The sequence below is a fragment of the Temnothorax americanus genome, unplaced genomic scaffold, assembly GCF_048541705.1.
Source record: "Temnothorax americanus isolate GAGA-0224 unplaced genomic scaffold, ASM4854170v1 Scaffold159, whole genome shotgun sequence".
NCBI lineage: Eukaryota > Metazoa > Arthropoda > Insecta > Hymenoptera > Formicidae > Temnothorax > Temnothorax americanus.
The window spans coordinates 31,986-45,341 of record NW_027509296.1 but is presented as its reverse complement, the minus strand read 5'-3'; the positions used below and the strand labels follow the sequence as shown (position 1 = coordinate 45,341).

The following is a 13,356-nucleotide window of genomic DNA, read 5'->3' as shown; positions in this document are numbered from 1 at the left end:
TAATGAGTGCGAGCGTATGTCTCATGGATCTCATGTATATCCCGATTGTAAAACTTGTGAAAAATAAAATCTTATATATGTATATGTACAGTATGTACATTATAATTCGTTTTTCTTTACTTAAGTACACACAGAGAAAACGGTTTCTTTGGATTTAGTAATCCTATTTGTTTGATTGAAATTTATTTTATTGAAACAACATATGCTTAGACGAAATAATATGTTTTTGAATGAAAAATTTTTGTGTTTAATCCAAGAAAACTATTATTTAACGGAAATGACACTATTATTTGAAGTAATATCTCTCAAACAGATAATATATTATTTAGTTACAATAAATGTAATAAGCGTTTTCACCGCTAGGCGTCGCATCGCCCGTGCATTCTCTCGAGTTCAAGATTCAGCACCGACTAGTATAAAGGGAGACCCCCTACGGGACCAAACCAGATATTTTTAGGCGCTAGTTGCCTCAAGTAGTAGCGCCCATATTTATATATGTAGCAGTCAACCGACTACCACATATATCATATATAAATAAATAAATAATAAATAAATGTTTAAGACATTTTTTATAAAGCACTAGACACTACAGACGCGCGCTTCACGCGCGCTATTTAGCTTTAACATTATGCTATTACTATTACACTATTAACCCTTGATACACACAACTGTCAAAATATACAATGACAGCTGCAAATGAAGTGAGCGCAGCAAGAGAACCAATCGGCATCGCGGAAAAATGACAACAATACCTACGACATGCCCTTTTTAGAAGAGGATTGATATTTAAATAAAACAATATTATTATTAAAGCGATAGAAAATATATTTTTCGTTTCAAACAATTTTTTTATTTAAGACAAAAGTATATATTCTTTGAAAAATCAAACAATCGTATTTGTTGAATCAAAAATTTGTTTGTTTGGACTTATTCCAAAAAATAAATTTGTTTAAATCTCATACAATTTATTAAATCCAAAGAAATCGTTCTCTTTGTTTAGAATATACGAGCACCTTGTTACGGCTTAACGTTCCATTTTTTTTTATTGATTTGTAATCTTGTGAGCCTTTATTATTATAAAAATTTAATTGTTTGACTATTTTAGTCCAAGTAATGTCGAATTCAGGTTATTACAAAAATTTCAATTAGATAGAACTTTTCGAAAAAAATCTTGCCATGCTCCAAAAGGTCTTAAAATTTTCGTAATTTTTAATAGAATTTTTATAAATCTTGTTTTTAATTTTTTAAAATGGCGAATTTTACAAAAAGTGATTTTTTTCTATTTAACATTGTGCGCGAATGAGCGAAAGAATTAGAGTTTGCAGGATATTTAATGTCTATACAGAATTTATAAACAAAAAGTCTATAATTAAAATTAAGAATATTTACAAGTTATTTATATTAAATTTTATTTCGCGACTGAAAGAACTGGCGCAGGCGAATGCGCGCGGAAAAGGCAGTTTAACAAGCTCGATTATCGCGAGCAGCGAAATGAAGGCTCGAAGGCAGGGGCTCGAAGCCGAACGACAGAGTATACCGAGCACATCAGCACGGAATCGCACACTCTCTAATACAGAATCGCTCACCATTAACTCGGTGTACTGCTATCGAGTGCAAATCGTCGCGCGTGGTCAGGGGCTTTATTACCGCAAACTCCGGACCCCCGGCAACGGGCAGAAGAATCTGCTGAGCCAATCGAATGCCGACATCCCGAGAAAGCAGTTGATTTAAAAAATATCAAACGACTCAGCTGATCTCGAGGTCGGCAACTGATCAGCTGTTTTCACCGAATTTTTTGCTTTGTTCCGGGTGTTTACCTCGCGCACTGAGGCCCCGAGACAAAAGGAGAGATGAGGCACAAGCAAAAACGAGACAGTTTTTCTGTCTCTTGCAAGTTCTAGGAAACGACCTGCTTATTTCTGGAATAAGTTTAGAATTTATAAATAAGCTTTTATATAGAGTTAAATTTAGCTTTCAAATTAAAGTCGTTTCCGGGAATAATTTAGGAACAATTTTACGGGTTTTATAGATTTAATGCAATCGATTCCGAACAAACATTGTATAACACAACTTTACACTATCTAAAAATTAAAAAGAATATGTACATCATGTAATTTATTTTAAACTGAACAAATTTTATTCAACCGTTGGTTTTATTCAACGGTTTAGTCAAACCGTTTTTCGATACAATTGAACATTTTTAAGGTATTATTGTTTTAAAAAGTAGAGTTACCAAAAAATTCAATTTTTACAAAAATCACACTCGGAAATATTGATCGTAGGCCTAAACAAAAAAATACGTGTCTTCTCTTTTTCAGAATACTTCTCGGAAAAAAATGGTCAAAATTATTGCAGTAGATCAGGGTGAAAATGTGAAAATTTCTGCGAGAATGCCGCATATGAAAGTGGGGCATTTAAAATGTTTATAAGTTGTTATCTCTGAAAATATGCATTACACCAAGATGTCTTAGATAAAAGTTGAAGGGTTGCAAGGGGTACATAATAATATTTGTTTGACTTTGAGTGTAGGCGTCAGGATCATGTAAAGGTTACTTTTAACTTTTTAAATAGAATTTTTCTGTTTTTTATTACTCCGCCTTTTTTTATTAATTAATTTGAACAATTTTTGTCTAAAACTTTTTTTATTTGCCAAATATTTTTTTTGGTATTCAAGGAAAACTTGGTAGATTTTTCAATATTTAACTTACAATATTTCGATAATTGTTTGTCAGAGAAAAAAGTAGTACAGGACTTTTGACTTGATTTGATCTCAAGAATATGCTGTTGCAATAGCGCTCTTATTTTTGTAAACACTTGTGTATACATGAGTGAAATCTCCTTAGAGCTTTCATGTAATGAATACTATTATTATATTATATTATTATTTATAGTTGATATATAAGTAGTATTATAATTACCCCACACCAGCACATTCGGGTAACGTTCGAACCCGAATCGTTCGGAAACAGTTAGGATGTGCCACCACGAGAACGTTCCTTTAACGTTTACATAGACCGTTCATTCATAACGTTCAGAGAAGGTGTGAATAAACGTTTACGGAATATTCGAATAGTACTGTTATCAAGTTATAAATTAATAAAAATAATCTTTAAAACGAAAGTACATTCGTAATTCGCCAACAATATAATAAACAATTAGAATTTATTTAATGCCTTGACGATTAATCGGACCAAAACCAATGGTCGAACCGTCACGATGATTATTCGCCAATTGTAGTCAATTAAATGAATTCTGATTGTTTATTATATTGTTGGTGAATTACGAATGTACTTTTGGTTTGATTATACACCGCGACTTAACTTAAATTATATTATCGGTGTCTCCATCTTATTATTGTTTAGTGTGTTATTGCGATAAATATTGCCACGTGTTTTAGTGGTCGAATTGGTACGGCGCTCTACATGGAATGAGGAAGGTTCCAGGTTTGAACCCTGGCTGATGGTAATATTTTTTGCAATAAATTTAATAATTTCATTTAATTTAAATTATTTAAAAAGGCGAAACTTCCGAAAACGTTCGTGCTCCAATTTAGGTCAAACTTTATAAATAGGTTTTTTTTTAATAAAAAAACATACCAAAAGGATTTTTAGCGACTTAAAAATTAAGTAACTTTTTTAACATTTTTAACTTACTGCCTCCACGCATACACTTTCCATGCGTGGAACTTGTCTTGCGTGGAAAGTGTATGCGTGGAGGCACAGTAGGTTAAATATGTTAAAAAAGTTACTTAACTTTTAAATCGCTAAAAATCCTGTTGGTATATGGGTAAATATTTCCTTTACACAGCCAACCCCGATGATCTTGACCTTGGCATATGTTGTAAAGGACATGACCCTGAATAACTTTTCCTTATAACTTAATCGTTGCTTATTGCTTATTTGTTTGCGTGAAAAGTTGAAAACCCAAACTGTACAATGATAGACCTTGTTTGTAACATAGTTGTACATTTATTATCCCAGTAAAAGATCGGACTGCAAATACATTAATTACAATCCTTCAGCAACGTATTAAACTTGGTACAATAATCTATAGAGACTGTTGAAAAAGATACAGATTTTTGAATGATTTTAATTGCATACATCAGACTGTGATTCATTCTGACTCTGTGTCGGGTGTACATACACAAAATATAAAACGATTATGACGCGATATGCGTGCTGCTTTGCCTCGTTTTGGCATAAAACAAGAATATTATGTAAATTGCATAGCTGAATTTTTGTTTGAAAAATCATTTTAGTAAAAGAATACCGCAATTTTTTAAAATAATGGGTTTTTTATATCTATTAACTAATGTATCAATTACTAATAAATAAATTGTGACATATTCTTGATAAAATTGCACAATGCTTTCGATTTTTTACGCGAACCGAGGTCCACCCCCATTCTCCCTGCTTACGGGGGGAGGAGCTACCACCCCTCCCCCGCTTACATGTATACTATCTATACACATATATCAGCAAATTACTTTCTTTAGCACTGACAAAAACTTGTAAATTTTTTAAAATTTTTTGTTCATAACTTTTAAATAAGCAGTGAGCGACGATTAAATTATAAGGAAAAGTTACTCAGTGTCATGTCCTTGACAACATATGTCAAGGTCAAGGTCATCGGAGCTGTATAAAAGGAAATATTTACCTAGAACTTTATTTTATTTTTTAATGTACTATATGAAAAAGGAGAAAGAAAGAGAAAAGAAAGCTATCAAGAACTTTTAAGAAAAAAAAACTATCAAAACAATTTATTTCACAAGCCACTATTGTCAAGCATCTCACAAGCTCGCTTCTTATGCTAACGTGTGAAGATTTTTGATTACGAGAAATACTGGCGCGTATAGTAGCCCCGTAGTGGCAACGTGCGTTACTAGCGCTTGCGGTCGCGGAGCGCTCTCGCGTCTTCGCGTTTATCGCGAATTATCAATTGTTGTAATGGACAATTTGATCATGCATGTTTTTGTTGTTGAAAGCAGCAATTTTATCATTTATTATATGTAGTTGACAAACGATTGGCTGGTATCGCAACGGCCAAAGATATTCGAGTTATTCCGAACGATCTATACGCAACGTTTCGTCGGCGTGCCAGACGACCCAGCATCGCGGCTCGGCGATTTTCATTCGGTTGGTTTGGAAGACGGACAATTACGCGCGATCCAAATGAGAATTTGTTCGCACATCGTTCGTGTGCTAGTGGGGTAATGTATATAAATATATTATTATATTACGTTACATTAAATATTACCTGAGCCATACGACAGAGAGAAAGTGCTTCTTTTAACTTCTTGTTCGATATGTGTTCGTGAAAACTTGTAAAGAGATTGTAAAAAGATGAAGCTACTATAGCACCATCTCCACGTCTCACCATGACCATACCATTACGGACACTCACAATGTTAGGCTGTTTTCCAAATTCACTGTATAAAAATATTTGTGAATTATAAAATTGAATTATTTATAATATTAAAAGATACATATATTACACAAAAATTGAATTACGTAAAAGAATTAAATACAATATTACATATAATTAATAAGTAATAAATAAGTAAATAAATGTTTAAGGATCAATATCTATGCAAAGTTATAATCTAAAAATCAAGTGCACATTCTAGTTAGTACAATATGTGATCTTAAAAATTAAAAAAGTTTAGTATATAATGATCACAACCATCACTATATAAAAAAGATTGTCTTTAAAATAATCAAAGAAAAGATATGCTCATGATAATAATATTTGATAATTCAGAGGCACATATTAAAATTACGTTTTTGATGTTCTAATAGTCATAAATTTAATGTTATGTAATATATGTATAAATATATCATTTATATTTAGCAATTTGTGAGCAATACCTGTTTTCTTTATCAATTCTTGTTTGTCGTATTACTTTGCGATCACTATAATGAACACAATTAGGACATAGCCATAACGACAGATTCGCATCCAACATTGCAGCTAATACATTTGCATCAGTGGCCCATGCAATATTTTGTGCCATTGTAGCTAAAACATATAATTAATAGAAATATTTATTGTTACAATAAGACATAGTTTTGCATGTATTAATAAAAAAATTTGGTGGAAACAGCGATTCCGCCAGCAGATGAGAGCGCCAAGATGTACGGTCAGAACGATACAGTATTAGGGACAAGAAAGTTGTGCTAACAATAAATCAATAAAAGTATTTCCCGCCATTAACGACTAGAATAGTAGTTGGCGAGGCACGAATGGGAGTCCCGAACAAGCTATTGTAGAGACGACATCTTATTATATATCGTTAAAAGTCATTAGAATAAAAGTTCTAAGTCACGCCAAGGAATACTATACCACTGATTAACATAACCTGTTACGTTAACCCCTACTCCTAGGAGTTAGAAACTGTGCCTAATATCGCCCTTGTTCCTATAATTCCGCACCCTACGATATTGAAGCTCTGTTATGTTGCATTCTGTCAGTGAGTAATGAAAGCTGTTGAACAACGCTGCCTTGGATGATCTTTTGTTTTATTTTAGTCAGAACTCTGGTTCCAACAGCTTCCACTGCTCATTGACAAAATACAACACAGTCTCAATATCGTAGAGTGCGGAATTAGGAACAAGGACGATATTAGGCAAAATTCCCCTACTCCTAGGAGTACGGGTTAACATAATAGGTTATGTTAATCAGTAGTATAGTATTCCTTGGCGTGACTTAGAACTTTTATTCTAATGACTTTTAACGATATATAATAAGATGTCGTCTTTACAATAGCTTGTTCGGGACTCTCCTTTGTGCCTTGCCAGCTCCTAGTCTACCTATTCCTAGTCGTTAATACGGGGAAATACTGTGATATAAAAAGTAGCGTGGAAGTTCATAATTTCAACGAGGTTTCGAAATTTCGCAAGAAGTGTCTGTTATTAGTACAGCAAAAAAATATATGTACCAAGAACGAATTTCTGTTATAAAAATATGTGATATTGTGTCTATATTTGTTGCTGACTATTATTGTAATGCTTTAATCGGTTATGTTTCTTCCTTGTGGTATTCTTAATTCCCTCTAGGAATGTTCATTACATCGTCTATTTTTCTTAATTGGTCTGCGTCTAGAATATCTCTGCAGCTCACTCAGCCTTCTGTCCAATAAGTAACAAAATCTTTTTCCGAAAGTAAATTGGCCAGGAGGGGGATGTTGATCACATCACCCCACCCTATAGTCCGTGAAACTCCATGGGCATTTTTCATCGTTAAAAGAGGATATCCTTATTAAATTAATGTGCTGTATTTTGAGTTTTTTTTCCAGCACATATTGTGTGTCATAATTGTATTTTTAATAAAAATATGTAAGGATGCGATATTAGGAACTTTTTTTCGATATCATTCATCTACTTTTTTTGTTTTCCTACAGAAAAGATAGTTAAAGTAAACTTTGAACACATTCATGCCATGGAAACCATATTACGATAATCCTAGAATAAAATGATGCGGATTAGTTATATTCTTATAGGTTTTCAATCAAAATTTTGGTTTTTAAAAATATGGTGCAATATTAGGCAGTTTCCCTACTGATGCCGATTTCGCCCAGCAAAGATTGGTTGTTTCCAGCGGCATATTTGGCGCTCCGTAGGTATCGCTATGGTAAGCTTTCACAAAGTTTACTCTCGCCTTGAATACCAGATTTTTGAATCGGGAAAAGTAGAATCGGTTGTTAACGCGTGCGTATTTCTGGTGGAAAAATATCTCGAAATTTTTTATATTATTAATCAAAATTTCTATACAAATTTTTACGTTTTCTTAGAATGTTCAAAAATTTTCAGATTTTTTACACAAAATGGAACGCTTTTTCAGAAAAACTTAGACAAAATAAGAATCAAATATTTTTTGTTAATATATCTTTGTAGAAATCTGAATAGATATGAAAACATCAGTGCAATTTATCAGAAATTTTCATACATACGGATACTAAAATATTCCGAAAATTTTCAGCCAATTATTTTTGAAAGTATCTAATAAATTTTATATATTTTGCATTCTGTTCCTTGTATTCCTGTTCCTGTGCATTCTGTTATTACTGATCATAGGAAAGCCTTTAATCATGACTTTAAATGAGACAACGTGCAAATCCTAAATAGTAAACAATACTATCACAAACGCCTAATATCTGAGATGTTACAGATACAGAGGCAAAAAAACGGCTTAAATTTGCAGGCGGACACGGAATGCCTTCCTGACATTTACTTGAATGTTATTGGCAAGTTTCGTAAAATGTAACATCGCCGCGGATAAATAAACATACAGGACCGTTACTGTTTACAACCAACGTACAGCAACGACGTTTACCATTATCTCGGCTCTCTTAGTAACCTTCCGAAATTTGACAGTCACCAATGCCAAGAAATGTTCGTGCATGATATCTCTGTCACTTCTTAGTCATGCAACCGGGGAGTCGAACGGTGAGACGCTGTGTACGGTCGGAGCTAGGACATACCGGGGATCATGCATCTGGTGGGACTGCATCTGCGTACTACACCTCTGGAGTCCTGTGACTGCGCCAATGTTTGACACGTTATGCTGCGCTAAAAAATCGACCACATGTTCCCGTTATTTGCAAGTAATTAGTCTATTTCCAGGCTCTGAAGTGTTTTATCACCTGCTTCTCTTGTCTATATCAGAGTGCTTCCGCTTAGCATCACATTGCACTTATATTTGGATGTTCTTCCCGCTTTCTACATAGCGCCTTGCTGGCTTTTTCGACAAAAAGTCAGCCATCTTTCTTTAAATCCGCTATTTTTATTTACGAGCATTGCACAGTTTATTTTCTACCCTAATTATAATTTTCTTTTTTTTCAAGCCTTTCTTAATTCTACTTATTCTGCTCAAAACACCCAACATGTTGGATCCCTGGAATGTTCCAGGATGGATTTCGAGGCCTCATGATTTAAACTTCTAAGCGATAGAGCAAATAGCAAAATTAAATGTGACAGATTTGACAGAAGGTAGTGATAACCACTCTAGATAAGCTCTCTACAGTGATCTCGCCCCTTTTTTCTCTTTAATTTTTAAAAAAGATAAAGCTTTCAAGCGATTCATTGAGTATAGAGTTATCTCCCCGTCATCCTCTTTGACAACAAATAAAGCACCTAACCTATCAAAGAAAACCCAACTATTACTTCCTCTGCCTCGTCCTCTTTTGATATGACGTCCTCTTTTAAGCAATTCAGACAATAATCAAGATCTTTTCAATTTGCATGTTCAGAGGATCTGATCTTGAATTTGGTCTGCATCCTATTACAGTTAGTAGGGCTATGAGATTGAGGAAGATGAAGCTCTTGAAATAAAGAAGGTGGGATTTTCCAAGATAGCAGTTATAACGACCTGCTATTTTAAAGTTATCAAACGCGAACTTGCTCGCCGGATTAAGGATTTGATATATATAGGTAGGCCTAGAGTTCCTCTAGTAAGAGTTAGGAACTTCGTCCGCCATTAACAGGGGAGAAGTTAGTGGGAGTGAGACAAAGCACATCCCGAAGTACGAGAGTGGGGAGGCTGTCTCTCTCGATCGTTTGCATAATTTCCTGTTAATGGCGGACTGTGTCCTAACTCTTACTAGAGGGACTCTAGGTAAGCCCAGAGACAGTAACCAGAGTTTAATTTACACCAATTTAATGATTTATTACTTAAAAGAACTAATACAAAAATGGTTGATTAAAGATGAAAATTAATATAATAATTAGGCACCGGGGCGCTCGCTATTACAAAGACGTTTTACGCGGACGTTATACGGACAGTGTTATGCAGGCTTTATACAAACATTTACGCGGGCGCGTTCGAGAGAAATTACAAACATGGATTACGCAGACTTTTATACAAACGGTTTACGCGGGCGCATTTGTAATTATAACGCATGTAACACAGGATTGGTGCAAAACGGATTGCGCGGCATTATACGAAGAATTGTGACGCGGGATATTTACAATTGTTTTACGCAGCGAGAATATAATTTGTACGCAGATCTTCCGGGCGAAAGCGCGGAACGCGGTCGGGAAGATCTGTCGAAATGGAACGACCGGTCAGGTTGAAGCTAGCCTGCCGGTCGGTTCTAGGAGATCTTGGACGCATCGGCGACAAGATTTCTTGATCGAGACCAAGCTGGCTTGGCCCAAGATCTCTTGCAGAAAACTGGACCTCGTTTTCTCTGCCTCTCTAGGAGTCGGAGTGTTTCTTTCAAAACCAGCGGATTGGGAAAGTAGCTGGCTCAAGATAAAGTGATTTTTCCGGCGCGGAATTACGGTTCCCGGCCACGCTCTCACGCTCGGCGGAGATCGGCTTCCGTCGGCGCTTGTCGGAGCGGGGATTATCGGTGCAGCGAGCCGTTGATGACGCGCGCACATGATTTCTTTGATGGAATTAAAAATGTGGGCGCACCGAGCTGTCTTCGCCCGACTGATGTTCGATCGGGCGGCATCCGGCCGGTGTTCGCCGCGAATCGATGCATTTACGAGGTGCATGGTTACAATCTTCCTTCAGACCAGATTCACGGTCAACGCTTTAGTTTCTCACCCTCAACTTAAGGTGGTCCTTTCGTGAGAACAAGTATTAGATAAGTACCTAAATTTGATATATGTTAAATATACATTAATAAGGGACATGTGTACGAAAAATCAAGTGAGGTTACCGACACTTTACAAGATATAAGTCATTCTAAATGTGCGTTCGCGGAGCGTGCCATTGTCATTCTATCCTTGTTTACATCTAATGAACAAGAAAGATAGAATGATGCAAATCGCCACGGCCGAGGTTTTCAACGAATAATACATGTACTTAGCAATCAGATGAATACATTATTCATGTCTTAAAATATTTCCTGAAGTTTCCGGATTTTGTACATACCTTGAAAATAAGGGCTTGCCGAATGTTCTGCTCTGATATATGAGGTTAAATAAGTAGTGGATCCAATCGCATATTGCTTTACTCGTACTGTCATGCCTGACCTAACCTAAATCGAGTCCAACCGCACTACTATTGTGATATTTTTTTAATTAGTAAATAATTAAATACGATTAAATCGTGCGTGTAAAATTATATTATATTATTATAATTATTGGAATGCTGTGTAATGTTTGTTTTCAATTACCTCATGACGGACTGTTACTTGACTAGCTGGGTCCGCGAAAGACCACCTTAAACAGAAAAATCTCATTGCATTTATCCTTCTTTTCTGTATGTCGCGTAAAGATATTAACTTTCAAAATTGTAGGTGCAAAATAAATTACAGAGTTTACTTGACCGATGAGGACAGACCATCTTAATACTAATACTAGTAACAAGTTTAAGTCATCTGAAACAATTTTGATTTGAAAGACAATGTTTTCCTAAGAAAGTTACCACATGTATAAGAATAAATGCTGACAACTTGTTTTTGATGTAAAAAGTAACTGACTGGTATAAAGAAAGAACTGACTTTGATAAAGAAAATTACTGATTAGTAAAGACAATTTCTCCAACACTTTCACTTTGTCTTCACTATCCTAGTTGCCTTCAATGTTCCTCCCAGACTCTTAAGGCATTTCTGTGGTATTGATATAGTTGACGAAGCAACGGCTTAGTTGATAAACTCAAGTCTATTGTCCGTGCGGTTGGCACCTGATAGACACTGTTTCTCACCTTTTTAGAAAGTTCTCTATACAGCGTGTTTACTCCCGTTTTTACTCCTAATGAAATATATTGTGCGAAAATGTGAGTAATCGTCTTTCAGAAGGAGATAATATCTTGATCCACCCATGGATTTCTTGGCATAGTTCTACAGACGTCGGAATCTATAATCTCACCAATGCTTTCTGTGAGGTGCTTTCTGGGACGAAAAACATGCATTTTGCTTAAAGTGCACGTCTCATAGAATAATTCTCGCTCGTTTTTTACGTGTATCTAAAAGCGATTTAAGATTTGTGTCATGTGTTTGAAATTCTGGTGGGCTAGTTTCTCGTGCTAGTCTTTCAGCGTTCCAGTTGAGTCTAGGTTTGCGCACACAAAGTTGTCTCTCGTTTCCGGTCCTTTCGGTTCGACAATCTTGAATTGCATTACGCCTAAAGCTTTCCTCGCCTAACTTTTACTGCCACTGTGCGCCCGCCTTTTACTAGTTTGCAAGTGGTGCGAGTTGACTGCATCTTAAGCCCTTTGCCCAATGCTGCGCCGACTAAAACCTTCCTTTGACTTCTATATGACCCACGTTTCCAATACATACGGTAATTGGGATGTCAAAGGTCTGATACGTGATAAACCATTTTCACCTATAAGACATGTGGTCGCTGGCGCTGGAGTCTAGAAACCATCCTGTGTCTCTTTCGGATCTCATCGCAGTCGATGTGAGAACTCGCTCACCAATTTTTTACCATACAATTTCTTCCCTTTGCCTTCTTTAGGCTTGTCATTTTCAAAAAACTTATTTTTAGTTTTACTTCTCTTTCGTTTTGAGCAGTCTCTGGCGCAGTAATCTGGCTTATCACATACATAGCATTTGTCTTGTTTCGACAATCCTTGTAAACCTTTGTTGAACTTTTCCGCACTGAGCCTTCGACAAGAGAGCACTCTTGCTTTTATCGCCCCTCGCCAAGAATCTATTTAATAGTTAGTCTTATTATCAAGTTTGTGAGTGTTCGCTTTCCCACTGGCGCGGATTCCTGTGCACTGACGAAATGACGGAAACTCGTATTTACAGTCACTAAGATTTTAGTGATTATCATCTGAGCTCTTTTTTGTGATGCTGTACCACTTTTTATGTAGCATGTGCACACCCGCCTCAAATTTCTGTTCGTGTACTGAGATCTTTTCCCTACATCTCCCTTACCGTCTCACAATTAATCATGTGAAGTAACGGCTACTCCCTAATTGTCGTAGCAATCACCTTCTGGGCCACTGAATTAGCTTTTTTCATGCCGCAAGGGTCTTTTGATATGTGGCTTGCGTTTGCACGTTCGCATCAACACAACGATCTAGTCGGTCCTGGTTCCGGATATGATGCCTCAGACTCCATTCGCGTTTAGGATTACTCTTATTTCTAAACGCTCCAGTTTTCTATGCTCTTTAGTTTAGAAATTCTCGCGATCTCGCCTTTCATTTTGTCTCGCGGTTATATTTTTTACTATTGCACTTGGCGAGGAGATAACCTTGAAACGGTTCGTATTCGCGTTTTCTACCGAAATCTCACTTGACCCGACAATTATCTTGTGTTTAGTTGCCCTGGACCCATAATCTGTTGGGACGAGTGTTTGCAGCTGATTCTTACTTTGGAATTGCACAGATAATCAAGTTATATTTAAGAAAAACTCGTATTACAAATACATTCCTTACGGAAAAAAAAACACCCAA

The 13,356-nt window shown here is 35.9% G+C and overlaps 1 protein-coding gene across 4 annotated transcripts in view; it reads right to left on the bottom strand.

Moving 5' to 3' along the window:
• The window catches only part of LOC143895423 (intraflagellar transport protein 80 homolog), a 148,146-nt gene extending 135,235 nt beyond the window's left edge, over positions 1 to 12,911 (bottom strand). The window contains exons 1-3 of one of the 4 annotated variants that reach the window (XM_077402491.1): positions 8,332 to 12,911; positions 5,868 to 6,018; positions 5,257 to 5,428 (exon numbers count right to left, since the gene is read on the bottom strand). In XM_077402491.1, the coding sequence (XP_077258617.1) occupies positions 5,257 to 5,428; positions 5,868 to 6,013 (318 nt within the window). In that variant the 5' untranslated portion in view covers positions 6,014 to 6,018; positions 8,332 to 12,911. Of the gene's footprint in view, positions 1 to 5,256; positions 5,429 to 5,867; positions 6,019 to 6,937; positions 7,053 to 8,331 lie in introns of those variants that run through there. The other 3 variants (XM_077402490.1, XM_077402488.1, XM_077402489.1) reach the window with 3 other exon arrangements.
• Between the last annotated feature and the right edge of the window lie 445 nt (positions 12,912 to 13,356).